Below are 19,847 nucleotides of genomic sequence, written 5' to 3'. Positions count from 1 at the left end.
TGTGTGTGTGTGTGTGTGTGTGTGTGTGTGAATGAGTGAATGTGTGTGTGTGTGTGTGTGTGTGTGTGTGTGTGTGTGTGTGTGTGTGTGTTTGTCAATGAGTGAATGTGTGTGTGTGTGTGTGTGTGTGTGTGTGTGTGTGTGTGTGTGTGTGTGTGTGTGTGTGTGTGTTTGTCAATGAGTGAATGTGTGTGTGTGTGTGTGTGTGTGTGTGTGTGTGTGTGTGTGTGTGTGTGTGTGTGTGTGTGTGTGTGTGTGAATGTGTGTGTGTGTGTGTGTGTGTGTGTGTGTGTGTGTTTGTGAATGAGTGAATGTGTGTGTGTGTGTGTGTGTGTGTGTGTGTGTGTGTGTGTGTGTGTGTGTGTGTGTGTGTGTGTGTGTGTGTGTGTGTGTGTGTATCCGCATAGTTCCAAACAATATTCTCACATTGTCTGTGTTTTCCTGGACTGTCTGATGGGGTAAAGAGGTCAAACACTGAGGTGTGTGTGTGTGTGTGTGTGTGTGTGTGTGTGTGTGTGTGTGTGTGTGTGTGTGTGTGTGTGTGTGTGTGTGAGTGAGTGTGTCTATTTCCGGGTTATGATGTTTGCATGGAGATGATTGACAGGGTCAGAGTGGCAGCTCCGACATCCCATAATTCCAGCCCACCTGCCTCTCTCACTCTCATGTGTGTCTTTCCTGTGTCGCTCTGCTCCTTACACAGTGAATGTCCTGCAGGAAACACAGGGTGTGTGTGTTTCTGTGTGTGTGTGTGTGTGTGTGTGTAAAGATGAGCCATTTCCTTTCTAGTCTCCAGGTCACCATAAAGGCTTCCTCACACACACACACACACACACACACACACACACACACACACACTGAAAGAGCGTCATAGCCTGTGAGTGCAGTCAAGTGTGTGTTTGCTGGTCCGTCATCATCTCTGTTATGTCGCAGTAAGTTTGTTTTTCACTCTTTCAGACTATATCTAGCTGACAGATAACATGGATATGAATTGTTTGTTAGTCAACATCAAGATTTTAGGTTAAACCGCATATAGGGCGCCGGGGCTAGTTGTCACATGGGTAGGTAACCAAATCAGTTTTTATTTTACTCTAGCGCTGGTTTTGTATGTCGGTTTTAAACATTTTATAAAAAAGATACAAAATAAATATGTGTGGATTCTGTTCTTTAAACTGAATGTACAACATCATATTTTTGTTTATTTATTTTCCGTCAGTTGTTAATGTATTTCATTTATCGTAGAATTGATTACTTAGAATTTCCAAGTAATGTTTTGGTAATTTTTGTTAACTTTGTTGTTTTGTAAGTTGCTTTGCGTGTCATGATTGTTTTACTGTGTATATTTTGCTGGAAAGTTGATCCCTTACTAATATAACTTGATAACATCAAGGAAATGTAGTTTTATTGTTGTTGTCAAGACTTGAAGGTTTGTGTTTATGCAGAAATTGAGAAAGCACCCCACCCTGAATAAACATTACAGTAAACAGTGCGACAACTAGCCCCGGTCTTCTCTGCATATATAAGGAAGGAAATAAAGGAAACCATGTGTTTTAAATCTTGCAACTGATCACCATTTCAGTTGAGTTTCTCACCTCAGTAGTCCTGCGCTGTGACAAATTAATTTTTTAAAACATACAAATATTCCATGTCTTTTAGTGCACTCAATTTTGCATTTATAACCATTTTACAACAAGTAGTCAAACTTTTTGGGAGTTTTGGAGGAAGGACAGTGTGTCACACCACAGTTCACATATTGGCATTTAATATCTAGGTGATGCTGTGTGTGTGTGGTTTTATTGGGCGTGTTATAAAGTGTGTTTACACTAAATATTTTAATGTGTTAAAATATTGAGTTCATGTTTTTCAGCTTAAGTGGTGATTTATTTTTCTTGTAGATAAATGTCATTCAGCTACATACTGAAGGATGCATCTGGTTTGTGTGTGTGTGTGTGTGTGTGTGTGTGTGTGACACTAAAATGTTGAATGTAGTGAAACTTGTTGGACACCCAACCAGTGAGCCAAATCTCACTAGTAAAAAAAGGTTCAGAAATCATGTTTCTATTTAAATCTAGTGTTTTGTACCGGAGTGTGTGTTTAGTTCAGTTGTTTGAAAAACGTAGATGTTTTTTTCTGCCTTGTTCTTGTGCTTCTCTTGCTTTTTCTTTGTAATATATCAAAATATCACAAAAATCAAATCGTCTTTTATAGTTACCACTGTACAATAAGGCTTAACGTGAACTTCAGTTAAAGCATTAGATATTATGAACTGACATTTTGCATTTTTGTGTTTTTAATTAATGCAAATATTTTATAAATATATTGTCAGCCATTCTTGATTCTTGAAATGTTTAAACCGTATTTTATGTGGAAATGATTAATAATGATAATAATTTAATAAACAATATTGTGTGTTTTTAACAAATTCCCAGCGCATTACGTAATAGAGCTGGATACCCTACTCTTCTTATTTTGCAATATATACTATATATATATATAGTACTATATACTATATATATATATATATATATATATATATATATATATATATACTTCTAATCAATGAGTATAAATAGTAGCATCTGTGTTTTTCGTTCAGTTATTCCACTTGCAATGCAAAAAAATGAAAAATAAATAAAAAAAGTAGTGTAGAAATTTGAAGTGAGACACTGTAAGTGAATAGGGAAAAAAACAAAAACAATTCTTATTTACCCAGTTGATGATTACATTGATAATTGCAAACATTTTTTGTATTACACGTTTTCAAAATTGTACGTTTAAATATGCAAATGAGCCATTATTTATTGAAATATGTGCTAATTTGCATACATTTCTAGTACAAAAATCTAAACACTGGATGAAGTCCGTTTCAAAATTCTTGTCGACATTAGAGTCAAATGTTTTTACAGAGGGAATTTTGGTATCTCATTTTGTCACTCCATAATTCACAGAAAATTATATATTTTCACATTTTTGGGGGGAATAAAATGTTGTATATAATTAGGCAAATTGTATATGTATTTATATGTATATGCAAGTCCCTCTGTAAAAACCTTCAGGATATAGACACTTGCCAATATAAAGTTTGGTGTGTGTAAGTGGTACTGAAGTGGAGATTTATGGCTCAGTGTAGGAGAAAAAAAATTCATTTTGAGAAAACAGCCTTTAAAAATATTCATTGTAGTTGAAATCTATTGACACAAATAGATAAAGTGCTATGAAAGAAACACTTAACAGTGTCTTTTAGATGTTTTCACTAGTCTGAAAAAACACTTGAAAAACCAGAAAACTCAAAATCTCAATCTTGACAGATGCATGAAAAAACACTGTTTTTCCCTGCAGTGTCTGCCCTTAAATCAGAAATTACTAGTACAAAAAATGTGAAATGGCATGTAACACACATTTTGAATTAAAACACTTAAACATACTCAGAAAATCTTTGTTTTGATAACAACTTTGAAAAATATTTGTAAAATTTGTATCATTATTATTATTATTATTATTATTATTTTTAGCCAGTGTGGGACTTTTACATTTTTCAACTACTTGAAATATGTGCTTCAAATGAGAGTTTGCAATGTTGTGTTCCCTTTCGGAGCTTCAAGGCTTTGAATTACACTCTCCTTGTTGAGGAATTCTGAAATCCCAATGGAGATCACGAATGGAGAAACACTTCCAGAAGCAACAGCGCTGAAACGGGCGACTCTCTTTATATAACAGGATTCTCAGCCGCACTTAGCAGATAGAGATTACTCAAGTTCACACACTTTTTAGAAATATAAAACTTTGATCCATAAATTGTCATATTTAAATTAATTATTTTAATTAAATGAATGTACATCTTGACATTTCAATATAGTTGTCAGCCATGTCCATCCTTGTCCATGATTTGACCAGTTTGTAAAATCAGTACATTTGTCATAATAACCATAATAAAATGTGTAATAGTCATCTGAATTCATTTTCAAACAGTAAAAGTGGAATTGCATACCTTATAATTGATAATAATTATGTAATAATGCATTAAAATAGTAATAATATATTTTATTAAAAAAAAAAAAAATTCAACTTTTTCCCATATTGCCCAAAATAAGTGCAATCATATGCAAAACATATATTACAAATATTATGTATATATCCTGAAAATATTATGGAAGGATCAAATAAAATCTATAGTTTTTAATTTCTCAGAAATGATTGTGCTGCAACAAAATGTAAACCCCTTTAACCTAGAATGTTTAATAAAAGCAATTTTAAATTTAGTTCATAATAAATTAGGGCACAACATTGCAAAAGTGATTTTTTTTTCTTTTTTTTTTTTGGTATAATATCTGAACATTCTTAAATGTGACCCTGGATCTCAATTTTTTTAAATTGAAATGTATACATCATATGAAATCTGAATAAATAAGCTTTCCATTTATGTATAGTTTGTTAGGATAGGACAGTATTTGGCTAAACTCCAACTATGTGAAAATCTGAAATCTGAATGTGAAAAAAAACTGAATACTGAGAAAATTGCCTTTAGAGCTGTCCAAATGAAGTTCTTAGCAATGCATATTACTAATCAAACTTTTTTGTTATATTTAAGGTAGGAAATTTACAAAATATCTTAATGGAACATAATCTTTTTGTAATATCCTAATGATATTTGGCATAAAAGAAACATTTATAATTTTGACCCCTACAATGTATTGTTGGCTATTGCTACAAATACCCAAGCTACTTAAGATTGGTTGTGTGCTCCAGGGTCACAAATCAAGATGCATTTACTTGAGAAGCAAAATCTTGTTTTCTAAAAAATTCTCTGATCTCTTTTTACTTCAAACAAGAAAACATCTGCAGATGGGGTTTTGAAACAAGACTTGATATCTAAAGTAATATTTGCTTCCCAAATAAATGCATCTTGATTTAAGAATGTAGAAATATTTATAATGGAAAATACCAATTTCTTTGGCAGTGAATGATGAAGGTTTTTGAGGTAAAAGGGCCACTGGGTCTCTCAGATCTCAAACAAAACATGAGTTAAAGTGTGTCTGACTCAGTTTAAATCCATTTTCAATTTTGTAACCACTGGAAAACTTCACATGAACTCCTTGACGCTTCATTCCACACTGTACAGCTTTGTTTAAAGTGTGTTTGTGTTGATGAACCTCCTCAGGGCCGTTACAATGTCTTTATCCAGTCCAAACAGATGGCCTGTGTGTCTGTGTGTGTGTGTGTGTGTGTGTGTGTGTGTGTGTGTGTGTGTGTGTGTGTGTGTGTGTGTGTGTGTGAGTGTATTTATGCATGCATGCATTTGTGTGTGTGTTTTTGCATGCATGCATTTTTGTGTGTGTTAATGCATGCATGTGTGTGTGTGTGTGTGTGTGTGTGTGTGTGTGTGTGTGTGTGTGTGTGTGTGTGTGTGTGTGTGTGTGTGTGTGTGTGTGTGTGTGTGTTTATGCATGCATGCATGCATTTGTGTGTGTGTGTGTGTGTGTGTGTGTGTGTGTGTGTGTGTTAATGCATGCATGTATTTGTGGGTGTGTGTACGTTTATGCGTGCATGCATTTGTGTGTGTGTGTGTGTGTGTGTGTGTGCGTGCGTGCGTGCGTGCGCGTGTGTGTGTGTGTGTGTGTGTGAGTGTGTTTATGCAAGCATGCATTTGTGTGTGTGTGTGTGTGTGTGTGTGTGTGTGTGTGTGTTTTTGCATGCATGCATTTGTGTGTGTGTGTGTGTGTGTGTGTGTGTGTGTGTATGTGTTTATGCATGCATGCATTTGTGTGTGTGTGTGTGTGTGTGTGTGTGTGTGTGTGTGTGTGTTTATGCATGCATGCATTTTTGTGTGTGTTAATGCATGCATGAGTGTGTGTGTGTGTGTGTGTGTGTGTGTGTGTGTGTGTGTGTGTGTGTGCTAATGCATGCATGTATTTGTGGGTGTGTGTACGTTTATGCATGCATGCATTTGTGTGCATGTGTGTTTATGCATGCATGCATTTGTGTGTGTGTGTGTGTGTGTGTGTGTGTGTGTGTGCGTGCGTGCGTGCGTGCGTGTGTGTGTGTGTGCGTGCGTGCGCGTGTTTATGCATGCATGCATTTGTGTTTGTGCATAGACGCATACATATGTTTGTGCATTTGTGCATGCATTTGTGCATTGATTTGTGTGTGTGTTTATTTGTGCATGCATGCATCTTTGTGTGTTTAGTGTTGAGGCCACACAGTTGTAAAATACCCTTTCTATCTTTCCTCACTTGTGTTTTAGTGTGCTTAGAACATCTTTATTTGCTTACATGCATGTTTGTGCATGCATAAGTATTTATGTGTGTGTGTGTGTGTGTGTGTGTGTGTGTGTGTGTGTGTGTGTGTGTGTGTGTGTGTGTGTGTGTGTGTTCGTGTGTGTGTTCCTAAAGGTTAAGGAACTGTTGTAATTACCGGTTACTGTTCCTTTTCTCTGAACACACAGTCTTGATTAAACTCTGTGTTAAACGAAACTGCTTTGGCGTTCTGATCAGGTAGTAACATGAATGTGTGTGTGAGTGTATGTGTGAGTGTGTGTGTGAGTGTATGTGTGAGTGTATGTGTGTGTTATTCTCTTGAGTGCTGTAAACCTGTAAAGACAGATCATTGTTGAAGATTGATCTATATGCCGTCTGATTTGATGGCACTCAAGAGTTTCACACACACACGTGCGTTTTACCCAATATCTTTCCGAGAGGTATTGGCAGCTCATAAATGCATTTGATTTTAAATGGCCTTTTTTAAGTGTCAGAATAATTTGTGCTGGTGGGTTTTACGTATCTGAGCGAACTGCTCATAATGAAATTGAACCCCGCAGGGATTCATTGATCGTGTCTGTGTCACTAATATACTGGGACTGGTTGAGCTTTGGTGTGTTGGTCAAATAGAAGTTGCTTTGCAAAAATGTTATGGTGATTTTACAGTGATAGTTTAAAAAAAAATGTTTTTAAACACCTTTTTCTTTTGGGAAAAATGTCCCAATTATCATGAATTAACCTTATATAAAATATTTATATATTTTGATTTAATACTATTAAACTTTCACAGCAAAAGTAAACAAACAAACAAAATATTATGTTGCAAAATTTGAAAATGATTTTATTTTATGTTTTTTCATAATTATTATTTTTTGGTTCCATTGGCAAATCATTTTATGCTTAAGATATTTTTTTTACATTTACAGTATATACATTAGATATACATTTCACTGCAAATTTTAAACCCAGTAAAATAAAATAAAGTATTTTAATAAAAATTGTGAATTGTTTAAAATTAAGTATTTTATTTTATGCAAGAACAAAATTCATATTAATTAAGAAAAAAAAAATTTACCACATTTTACTGCAAATAAAGTTAATAATTCAGTAAAATAAGTAAACTTTCTTTAAACTAATGTATCTAAGCAATGTTTTGTCTTACTTTGCTGGCATATTAGCTAATGTTAAACAAATATATAGACAAAAAAGCTTTTAAACATAAAAAAAATAAGTGTAATACTTCTTTAAATTGATGTTTCCGTTTAATTTAATTGCATTTTTGTTTTTGTTTTTCTAAGCAAAAAATAAATATCCCACATGTTTTCCTTAATTTACAGAAGACACGCACTAAAAAGTCATTCAGTGTCAATCTATTCAGGCATAGTTACAACAGAAATCCATTTATGACGTATTAAAAGACAAATTACTTTCACCGCAAAATCGAATCAGTTGATTATTTGTATAACTCATTTAAAACACAATTTAATATTCTCGCTTATTCTTTTATATATTTTAATATGCACAAGTCAGAATAAGCACGTTGTTTAAACTTTTATATAAATATTGTGTTACACTTAATGGCAATGTAACATTATTTTAAGCAAATATTGACATTTTGTTCTCCAAAAACATATTTGAAACCTTAAAAGTAGACACTTTACTAACATTTAATGTGCTTTCTACAGACATAAAATCACTCAATTTCTTTTGACGTGTAAAAAATATATATTTTTTTGCATTGATGTTTAGATTGCATGAGGATGAGTGATTGATGACAGTGTTTACTCTGCTAGATGAGTGATTTCTTTCTGCCGTTATTAAGTCAGTGAATCTGTCTGCTGGAATGAATTGTGGAGCTGCAGTCTTCTTAAGTCTCTTCAGAGATCAATAAACACCGTGTGCTGAAATGAGTGCTAAAACACCCCAGAAAATCATCTGATGACACACATGAGCTCCGTGATTTCAGAACATGAGAGCGCTCTTCAGTAGGATCATGTTCATCGAACACTTTCCTCTTGTCGCATGAAGGCTATACAGAGCAATTCTTCATTAGATGCAGTGTTTTGTTCCTTGTAATTGTGGCTTGTTTATAGGGACCTTTGATCAATACTCACTCTGTTTGTGTGTGTGATCATTTTCTCTGATTCACGGCAGATAAAAGTCAGAAAGATGAACAGGAGAAAAACTACAAATGTTTGAAGCCCTTTCATCTCATTCATCTCTGAGAACATATTAAAGCTCTGGATGTTCCTCATGTACACGCGTGTCACAACAGTGTTATATTCAGAACATTTCTTCTTACTTATTAGTATTTATTCTAAAATGGTCCACTTTTAAACCAACTCATGCTTCCTGTATGTACAATTTAATTTCGTAAATCATTTCAGACTTAGTTCCTAATGATGACCCTGAAGCACAAAACCAGTCTTAAGCCAAAAATACACTGAATGGGTCAGAATTATCAATTTTTGTTTTATGCCAAAAATCATTAGCATATTAAATAAAAATTATGTTCCATGAAGATATTTTGCAAGTTTCCTACTGTAAATATATCAAAACTTAATTTTTGATTAGTAATATGCATTGCTTAGAAATTCATTTGGACAACTTTAAAGGCGATTTTCTCAATATTTATATTTTTTTGCACCCTCAGATTGCAGATTTTCAAATAGTTGTATCTCAGCCAAATATTGGCTTATTCTAACAAACCATACACCAATGGAAAGCTTATTCAGTTTTAGTTTTTTTTTTTTTTTTTTTTTTTTTTTTACAAAACATCAAGAAATTGACCCTTTTTGTGTCTTTTTGTGTATTTCTGTAAAAATATACATTTTTGACTATATGGAAAGCAAAATAAACAAAACTAAGAAAAAAAATTAAATAATAATAATTTAAAATTTTAAAACCTTCTGACAATAGGGACATCATTCGATCGTCTTTACTTGGTTGCTTGTAAAATTATTGTAAAAATAAATCTAATAATTAACAAAGTTAATAACATGCCAATTTTTAACCTGAAAGCTGAAATTGTTAAACTTCAAAATCATAAACAAAGTTTGAGACTTGTTCGATGTATAAATATAGTTGTTTATAGACAAATCATAAACACAGCACAGTGTTGTACCCAAAATAGAATTTACACTAAAAATAATTGGGACGTTTTTATTTGTGTAATTTAACTGCAATGTAAAATTAATAAAATACTCATAATAACCTTGGAATTGTGTGCATTTTGGTTTAACTGGTTTTTGTCAATTGGCGTAACCAGTACTTTTCATAAAAATATAATTATATACAGGAAAACTAATGTGGAGTTTCTAGTTTAGTATAATGATATGGTTTTCAACATTTTTTACATAATTTATCAAAGATTATTTAGAAAACAGAGGTGTTTATTTGTCTTGCCAAATATCGCAAAAATGCATTAAAACGTACATTTACAGATAACTCTAATAAAATCTAATTTCAATTAAAGTAAGCAATAGCAAGTAAGCTCACATGCCATCTAGAAGGATTAAATATATAATATTTATCATTCTTTGGCGGTTATATCATTTGACATGTTCTTAACTTTTGTAAAAAATGGTGCATATGTCATTTTTAATTACATAAAATAAACAAACATGAGGTGTACATTTTAAAATACCTGATGCATGCTTTTAAAAGATTTTTGAATTTCTCATCTTGCCAACCATTTTTGTCACTGACCCATATATATATATATAAATAATAATATTATAATAAATATAATTACGTTACTTAGTTATTTTTATGGAAAGTAATGCGTTACGTTACTTTTGCATTACTTTTTAAATCTGGGCAGGGCTTGCTTGTTTGTTTTTAATATAAAAAGTTGTATTTTTGTCAAATTTAAAAGCCTTTTCACACCAAAAGCCTCAGGCTTAGAGAAAAGTAGATTGACGTCTGTACAGTAGACCACAGAAGAACAAAGTAAACTCTTTAGCAATAAAAATAAGGAAAACAAATGTTAGATTATCTTGAGTCGTTTTTGCTTATTAGTATGGATGAATTGGATCATCGAAGGTCGGCAGCAAAGACATCAGTTAATAAAATGGGATTAAATACATAAAGGATATTTGTATTATTTAACATTTAATTATTGCAGGTTTGCATTGAATTTCAGTGTTTTTATTCATTTCGAAGAACACTGTATCTGTTTTTTAGTGAGTGAGATGAATTAATGCATGTTCACATTTATTCTAGAACTAAAGGAACATCTTACTCACAGTTTCTCTCAACATGGGGACAGAAGAGCTTTTAATCAATAAATGAGGGGAAAAGTAACTCAGATATTTTCTTGTCAATTAAAAAGTAATGCGTTACTTCACTAGTTACTTGGAAAAAGCAATATTATTACGGAACTTGCGTTACCCCCAACACCGATTATATATATATAGTACAGTGCCTCGCAAAAGTATTCATTTTTTTCACGTTTTGTTGCAGCCTTATGTAAACTGCTTTAAATTACTTTTTTTTTCATAATGACAGAGCACAAAACATGTTTGTAACAACTTTGCAAATTTATTAGAAATAAAAAACTGAAAAGATCCCGTTGCATAAGTATTCATACCCTTTTCTGGGACACTGGAAATGTATCTCAGGAGCATTCATATTGCTTCTAGATGTTCCTACACTTGGAGTGGAGTTAAACTGTGGCAAATTCATTTGAATGAGTCTGATTTAGAAAGACACACACCTCTCAGAAAAGGTCTAACAGCTGAAAATGCAGATCAGAGCAAAACCCAAGATAACTGCCTGTAGAGCTCAGTGACAGACTTGCGTTAAGGCGATGATCTAGAGAAGAGTTCAGAAACAAATCTGCTGCATTGAAGGTTGACAGAAGCATTCTCCATAATGGAAGACGACTGGAACAACTAGGACTCTAGAAAATGTCCAAGCTGACAGAGATGGAGAGGTGAAAAGGTGAGGCAAAGAATGGCAGATAATTGCCAAATGCAGATGTGCAAAGATGCTCACATCAGACCCAAAAACACTTGAGGCTGTAAAGCTGCTTCAACTATGGACTGAGTTAAGGGGATGAATACTTATGCAATCTACTTACTTCAGTGTTTGATTTTGAATACATTTGTGACCCTGGACCACAAAACCAGTCATAAGGTTAAATTTGACAAAACTGAGATTTATACATCATATGAAAGCTCAATAATTAAGCGTTCTATTGATGTATGGTTTGTTAGGATAGGACAATATTTGACTTAAATACATTTATTTGAAATCAGAAATCTGAGGATGCAAAAAAACAAAAAAGACTGAGAAAATCACCTTTAAAGTTGTCCAAATTAGGTTCTTAGCAATGCATATTACAAATCAAAAATTACATTTTGATATGTTTACAGTAGGAATTTTACAAAAAATCTTCATGGAACATGAACTTTACTTAATTTCTCAATGATTTTTGGCATAAAAGAAAAATCAAAAATTTTGACCCATGCAATGTATTTTTGGCTATTGCTACAAATATACCCCAGCGACTTAAGACTGGTTTTGTGGTCCAGGGTCACATTTGTCAAATTTATTTGTGCTTTGTCATTATTATGGTGTATGGAGTGTAAACTGATGTGGGGAAAAACTAATTTAAAGCAGTTCAACATAATGCTGAAAATGTGAAAAAAAAGTAGGAGTATGAATACTTTTGCGAGCCACTGTATATGTATTAAAAATAAGCTTAGAGAAACTTGGAGGGTTTTAGGACCCTGATGAGCATCAGAATCAGTAGCTTCACCAGTCAATAGAAAGAGAGAGAGTGCAAGAGAGAGAGAGAGAGAGAGAGGGAGGACAGAAGAGCGGCTGTGTTGTGCGTGTGCTGTCAGTGTGTTCCCCGCTGAGGGCTCGAGCGCACACCTCCGTGAGACACGACACGAGAGCGTGTGTGTGAGTGTGACACACAAGAGGGAATGACATGAACGCTCATGAGAGGAAGCGAGGAAGAGACCTGTAAGCACTTGCTGCTGCTGCATGTTCACACACACACACACACACACACACACACACACTTGGGACAGTAGATGGAGAAGTGAATCCTCAGAAGAGTGTGTGAGAGACAGATAGTTTAGGAGTTGGACAGAAGTGGACGAACGGATGGACGCTGCAGCACATTCTGATGCTTGTGGTTTGTCTTTCAGACGCGGACAGCAAGTGTTCCTGAGAGCCGACGACACACCTGCTGCTGTCCTGCACTCCCTACAGGTAACAACACCTGTCTGTCTGTCTGTCTGAACGCTTCTGATTCACATGTATACAGGTTTGTGCTTGAATTCGAGGTTGTTTTCTTTCTTTAGAGGAAACACCTGAGCAGTAATAGTCAGAAAACAGATGAATGATTTACAGAGGAAATCATAAGCGTGTGTTTGTGTGTGAGTGTGTGTGACCTCACCGGCGCTCGAGTCATATCTGCACACTTTCCGACGTTATCTCATAAACACACGTAGACAAACACTGTGTCATGCAGAATGTGTAGAAATGAGCCTGTGTGTGTGTGTGTGTGTGTGTGTGTGTGTGTGTGTGTGTGTGTGTGTGTGTGTGTGTGTGTGTGTGTGTGTGTGTGTGTTGTAGGCGTGTATGAGAAGGAAAACCAGTTTAGGCAGCAATGGTATCCAGCCAATCAGAATAAATGACAATGTAACCTGTAGAACTCAAACACACACATTCTCTCTCAGCCTGGCTTTCGTTCCTCACACGGTTTATGAAGTAAATCCTTCGAATTGTGAAATAACTCTAAGGAATCCCTTATATGGACTCTGAGGGAGAGAGAGACAGATACTGAAGATCCCTGTGTTTCTGTGTGTTTGTTCAATCTCGGATGTGTTTGGTTTCACTTTGCTTTACGTTAACGTAAGCTAATGCATTAGTTATTATTAACTAACGTTGAACACTCACAGCATTTATTCGCCTTGTTTCATGTCAGTACACTGCAAAAAATAATGGTCTTCCTTATCACTGCAAAAAATGCTTTTCTTACTTAGATTTTTTGTCGTTTCCAGCCAAAATATCTGAAAATTCTTAAATGTGACCCTGGACCACAAAACCAGTCATAAGGTTAAATTTTACAAAAGTGAGATATATACATCATATGAAAGCTCACTAAATAACCTTTCTATTGATGTATGGTTTGTTAGGATAGGACAATATTTGGTCGAGATATAACTATTTGAAAATCTGGAATCTAAGGGTGCAAAACAATCAAAATACTGAGAAAATCACCTTTAAAGTTGTCCAAATTAAGCTCTTAACAATGCATATTACTAATCAAAAATTACATTTTGATAGGTTTACAGTAGGAATTTTACAAAAAATCTTAATGTAACATGATCTTTACTTAATTTCCTAATGATTTTTGGCATAAAAGAAAAATCAATAATTTTGACCCATGCTATGTATTTTTGGCTATTGCTACAAATATACCCCAGCGACTTAAGACTGGTTTTGTGCTCCAGGGTCACAAATGAAGATGGATTTTCTAGACGAGTAAAAATTGTTTTCTTGTTTTAAGAAAAAACGAGCCAAAATTAAGTGATTTTTTGCTTAGAAAAAGCAAAATAATCTGCCAATGGGGTAAGAAAAAAAGTCTTATTTCAAACAGAAAACAAGATTATTTTTCTTACCCCGTTGGCAGATTATTTTGCCTGTTTCAAGCAAAAACACCCTTAATTTTGACTATTTTTTTTCTGAAAACAAGACCATCATTTTTACTCGTCTAGAAAATGCTTCTTGTTTTAAGAATTTTTAGATATTTTGGCTGGAAACGACAAAAAATCTAAGTAAGAAAAGCATTTTTTGCAGCGTAGTATTTTTGTCGTTTTCTAGTATAAATATCTAAGAATTCTTGAATCAGGATGCATTTACTTGACAATTACACTCTTAAAAATAAATGTGCTTTAAAAGGTTCTTCACTGCAAAATATGCTTTTCTATCTTAGATTTTTTGTCTTGTTTCCAGCCAAAATATCTGAAAATTCTTAAATGAAGATGGATTTTCTAGACGAGTAAAAATTATTTTCTTGTTTTAAGAAAAAACGAGCCAAAATTAAGTGATTTTTTGCTTAGAAAAAGCAAAATAATCTGCCAATGGGGTAAGAAAAAAAGTCTTATTTCAAACAGAAAACAAGATTATTTTTCTTACCCCGTTGGCAGATTATTTTGCCTGTTTCAAGCAAAAACACCCTTAATTTTGACTATTTTTTTTCTGAAAACAAGACCATCATTTTTACTCGTCTAGAAAATGCTTCTTGTTTTAAGAATTTTTAGATATTTTGGCTGGAAACGACAAAAAATCTAAGTAAGAAAAGCATTTTTTGCAGCGTAGTATTTTTGTCGTTTTCTAGTATAAATATCTAAGAATTCTTGAATCAGGATGCATTTACTTGACAATTACACTCTTAAAAATAAATGTGCTTTAAAAGGTTCTTCACTGCAAAATATGCTTTTCTATCTTAGATTTTTTGTCTTGTTTCCAGCCAAAATATCTGAAAATTCTTAAATGAAGATGGATTTTCTAGACGAGTAAAAATTATTTTCTTGTTTTAAGAAAAAACGAGCCAAAATTAAGTGATTTTTTGCTTAGAAAAAGCAAAATAATCTGCCAATGGGGTAAGAAAAAAAGTCTTATTTCAAACAGAAAACAAGATTATTTTTCTTACCCCGTTGGCAGATTATTTTGCCTGTTTCAAGCAAAAACACCCTTAATTTTGACTATTTTTTTTCTGAAAACAAGACCATCATTTTTACTCGTCTAGAAAATGCTTCTTGTTTTAAGAATTTTTAGATATTTTGGCTGGAAACGACAAAAAATCTAAGTAAGAAAAGCATTTTTTGCAGCGTAGTATTTTTGTCGTTTTCTAGTATAAATATCTAAGAATTCTTGAATCAGGATGCATTTACTTGACAATTACACTCTTAAAAATAAATGTGCTTTAAAAGGTTCTTCACTGCAAAAAACGCTTTTCTAGCTTAGATTTTTTGTCGTTTCCAGCCAAAATATCTGAAAATTCTTAAATCAAGAACCATTTTCTAGAAAAGGAAAAATTATTTTGTTTTCAGTAAAAACAAGTCAAAATCGAGTGAGTTTTTGCTTAGAACAAGCTAAATAATCTGCCAATGGGGTGAGCAAAAATATCTTTATTCGAACAGAAACCAAGATTATTTTTCTGACTCCATTGGCAGATTATTTTGCTTGTTTCAAGCGAAAACAAACTTAATTTTGACTTGTTTTTTCTGGAAACAAGACAATCATTTTTACTCGTCTAGAAAATCCTTCTTGACTTAAGAATTTTTTGATATTTTGGCTGGAAACAAGACAAAAAATCTAAGTAAGAAAAGCATTTTTTTGCAGTGTAAAAAATAATACTCTTCCTTAGCATTTTTGTCATTTTCTAGTATGAATATCTAAGAATTCTTGAAGCAAGATGCATTTACTTGATTTAAGATATTCCGTCTTGTTTTCTGAAAAAAAAAAAGAGGATCAAAATTTTGTTAGTTTTTGCTTAAAACAACGCAAATATCTGCCAATGGGGTCAGAAAAATAATCTTAAATCAAAAGCTAAACAATATTTTATTGGTTGTTTCAAGCAACAACTAACAACATTTGGGTATTTTTTTCAGAAAACATTTTTTATTAAAAATGGTTCTATTTTCAGAAAAAAAAACGAGTCAAAATTAAGTGAGTTTTTGCTTGGAACAAGCAAAATAATCTGCCAATGAGGTCAAAAAAATAATCTTGTTTGCTGTTTGTTTTGTTTCAAGCAAAAATGCACTTAATTTTGACTTGATTAAAGATTAAATCAAAGGCTAAACAAGATTATTTTTCTTGCCCCATTGGCAGATATTTTTGCTTGTTTTAAGCAAAAACTAACAACATCTGGGTAATTTTTCTCTGAAAACAAGACATTATGTCTTAAGTCATTTTACTTGTCCAGTAAATGCATCCTGATTCAAGAATTCTTAGATATTTATACTAGAAAACAAGACAAAAAGACAAGACAGTGCACACTCTTAAAAATAAAGCTTCCTTATTGGCATCGATGGTTTCGTGAAGAACCTTAAACATCTAATGCAGAAAAGGTTCTTTATAGTCAAAAAAGTTTTTTCACAATGGTTATTTTAAGAACTGTTCACTGGAAGGTTCTTTGAGAAACCAAAAAAGCTTCTTTTTTCACTAAAAAAACACCTTTTGGAACCTTACTGCAAAAAAAAATGCTTTTCTTACTTAGATTTGTTGTCTTGTTTCCAGCCAAAATATCTAAAAATTCTTAAATCCAGAAGGATTTCTAGACGAGTAAAAATTATTGTCTTGTTTTTAGAAAAAAACTGGCAAAATTAAGTGTTTTTGCTCTAAAGAAGCAAAATAATCTTGTTTTCTGTTTGAAACAAGATTATTTTTCTTACCCCATTGGCAGATTATTTTGCTTGTTCTAAGCAAAAACTCACTGAATTTTGACTAAGAAAATATTTTTTACTCGTCTAGAAAGCCCTTCTTGATTTAAGATTTTTTTTTAAGATTTTAATTTAATTTTTAGATATTTTGGCTGGAAGCAAGACAAAAATTCTAAGTAGGAAAAGCATTCTTTGCAGTGCTTTATTCTTAAGAGTGTGCACTGCAAAAAAGGCTTTTCTTACTTAGTATTTTTTTCTTGTTTCCAGTTAAAATATCTAATAATTCTAAAAATAAAGAAGGATTTTCTAGATGAGTAAAAAATGTCTTGTTTTCAGAAAAAACAAAACAAAAAAAAAACAAGTCAAAATTAAGTGCGGTTTTGCTTTAAAACAAGCAAAATAATCTGCCAATTTTTGCTTGTCTAAAAAAATCCATCTTGATTGAAGAATTTTTAGATATTTTGGCTGGAAACAAGACAAAAAACCTAAGAAGATCAAGAAGAATTTTCTAGATGAGTAAAAATTATTGTCTTGTTTTCAGAAAAAACAAGTCAAAATTAAGTGCGTTTTTGCTCAAAACAAGCAAAATAATCTTATTGTCTGGGAACAAGACAAAAAATCTAAGTAAGAAAAGCAGTACTTTATTCTTAAGAGTGAACACTGCAAAAACAAAAATATCAAAAAATTCTTAAATTAAGATGTATTTAAAAAAATCTTAAATAAAGAAGGATTTCCTAGATGAGTAAAAATTGTCTTGTTTTCAGGAAAAAAAAGTCAAAATTAAGTTTTTGCTTAAAACAAGCAAAATAATCTGCCATTTTTTACTCGTCTAGAAAATCCTTTTTGATTTAAGAATTTTAAGATAGTTTGGCTGGAAACGACAAAAAACGTAAGAAGATCAAGAATAATTTTCTAGACGAGTAAAAATTATTGCCTTGTTTTCAGAAAAAAAACAACTGAAAATTAAGTGTTTTTTTTGCTTGAAACAAGCAACATAATCTGCCAACGGGGTAAGAAAAATAATATTGTTTTCTCTTTGAAATAAAAAAAAATTGTTTACCCTTTTGCTTGCTTTTAGATATTTTGGCTGGAAACAAGACAAAAAAATCTAAGTAAGAAAAGCATTTCTTGCATTGCTTTATTTTTAAGAGTGAATACTGCAAAAACAAAAATCTAAAAAGTCTTAAATTAAGATGTATTTACAAAACAAGCTAAATGAGATGAGATATTTAGTCTTGTTTCCAGTGGGAAAAAAAAAAAAAAACTAAATTAAGTGCATTCTGCTTAAAACAAGACCAAATATCTCAAGTCATTTTGCTTATCTAGTAAATGCATCTTGATTAAAAAAAATTCAGATATTTTAACTAGAAACCAAAACAAAAATACTAAGTATGATAAGCCTTTTTATTACAGGGTATACAGTAATGCATGTTAAAAGAAATGACTTTTCATATGCACAGTATAAATGAGCAGATGCATACATGCTGTGACGGCTTTTCTCATTGTGAACCGCTGTTTGTGTAGACGTTGTAATTATAAGTTGAATGAGATCGCTGCTGATGCGTTTCATGCGTTTTGAGTGTGTGCGGTCGTGTTTTAAACGTGTGCGTCGTCTCGTACGAAACTCCCATTCAGTCTTAATGGAGCAAACAGACGCCGGCATGAATAAATGATGCTGATGTTTTGGGGTCAGACGGCAGCGGTCAAACACATACGTCGTTTCTTCATTACACCTAAACGTTCTGGCTCTCTCTCTCTGTCTGTCTGTGTGTGTCAGAGAGGCTCGTTTGCATGAAGAGAACAAGGCAGTGATTTTATCACCCCAGAGAAAGAGAAGATGACAGGAGGACAGGGTGAAGGACAGACAGAGAGAGAGAGAGAGAGAGAGACAAAGCCAGGGATAAATAGATCAAGAACGAACGCAGGAAAGATCAAAAATGAAAGGAGACCATTACAAAATTAGATAATGTGACACTGAGAGATAGACAGAGAGACATAGACAGGCATTCTGGGTATATGTGACCCAGTCATACAGGTCAAGGCTAAATAAATAAGCTTTTTATTGATGTATGGTTTGTTAGGATAGGATCATATGTGACCCTGGAGCACAAAACCAGTCTTAAGTCGCTGGGGTATATTTGTAGCAATAGCCAAAAATACATTGCATGGGTCAAAATTTTTGATTTTTCTTTTATGCCAAAAATCATTAAGAAATTAAGTAAAGTTCATGTTCCATGAAGATTTTTTGTAAAATTCCTACTGTAAACATATCAAAATGTAATTTTTGATTTGTAATATGCATTGTTAAGAACCTAATTTGGACAACTTTAAAGGTGATTTTCTCAGTCTTTTTGATTTTTTTGCATCCTCAGATTTCTGATTTCAAATAGATGTATCTCAGCCAAATATTGTCCTATCCTAACAAACCATACATCAATAGAAAGCTTATTTATTGAGCTTTCATATGATGTATAAATCTCAGTTTTGTCAAATTTAACCTTATGACTGGTTTTGTGGTCCAGGGTCACATATTTGGTTGAGATACAGTTATTTGAAAATCTAGAATCTGAGGGTGCAAAAAATTAAAATACTGAGAAAATTGGCTTTAAAATTCTACTTCTTAGCAATGCATATTACTAATCAAAAATTAAGTTTTGACATTTATGGTAGGAAATACATAAAATTGATAATTTTGACCCATACAATGGATTTTTTTACTATTGCTACAAGGTCACAATTAAATTTTCAAATAATTAAACATTAAAAAATGTCCAAAAAATATATTTTCTACCATTAATATATATTTAAAAATTATAAATACATACATACATACATGCATCTTAAAAATTTTGAATATTGTGAAACAGTTTTTTTTTTTTATTATTTCAAAAAGTGAAACTTTCATATATTGTAGATTCAATATTTCTAAAGTAAAACAATTTAAACATTTTTTTGTTTTAATTTTAATGATTAGAGTTTACCACTCATGAAAGAGAAAATACAGTATCTCAAAATATTATGATAATTACATGTGAGTTTCATTAAATGACCATCCCTGCAATATAAATATACTTTTGTTCATCAGAGCTGCATTCAATTGATCTAAAGTGACATTAGAAACATTTTTAATGTTACAAAAGATTTTTATTTCAAATAAACGCTGTTCTTTTGAACCTTCTATTCATCT

General features: G+C 32.6%; 1 protein-coding gene across 4 annotated transcripts in view; it reads left to right on the top strand.

The window, feature by feature from the left end:
* The window catches only part of pde2a (phosphodiesterase 2A), a 255,223-nt gene that overhangs the window by 57,175 nt on the left and 178,201 nt on the right, over positions 1-19,847 (top strand). For 2 of the 4 annotated variants that reach the window (XM_073817601.1, XM_073817604.1), the window contains exon 2: positions 12,416-12,479. In XM_073817601.1, coding sequence (XP_073673702.1) covers positions 12,416-12,479 — 64 coding nt within the window. Of the gene's footprint in view, positions 1-12,098; positions 12,228-12,415; positions 12,480-19,847 lie in introns of those variants that run through there. The other 2 variants (XM_073817602.1, XM_073817603.1) reach the window with 2 other exon arrangements.

The sequence above is a fragment of the Garra rufa genome, chromosome 14, assembly GCF_049309525.1.
Source record: "Garra rufa chromosome 14, GarRuf1.0, whole genome shotgun sequence".
NCBI lineage: Eukaryota > Metazoa > Chordata > Actinopteri > Cypriniformes > Cyprinidae > Garra > Garra rufa.
Note: the sequence above shows the minus strand (reverse complement) of the source record. Positions and strands in the feature narration are given on the sequence as shown.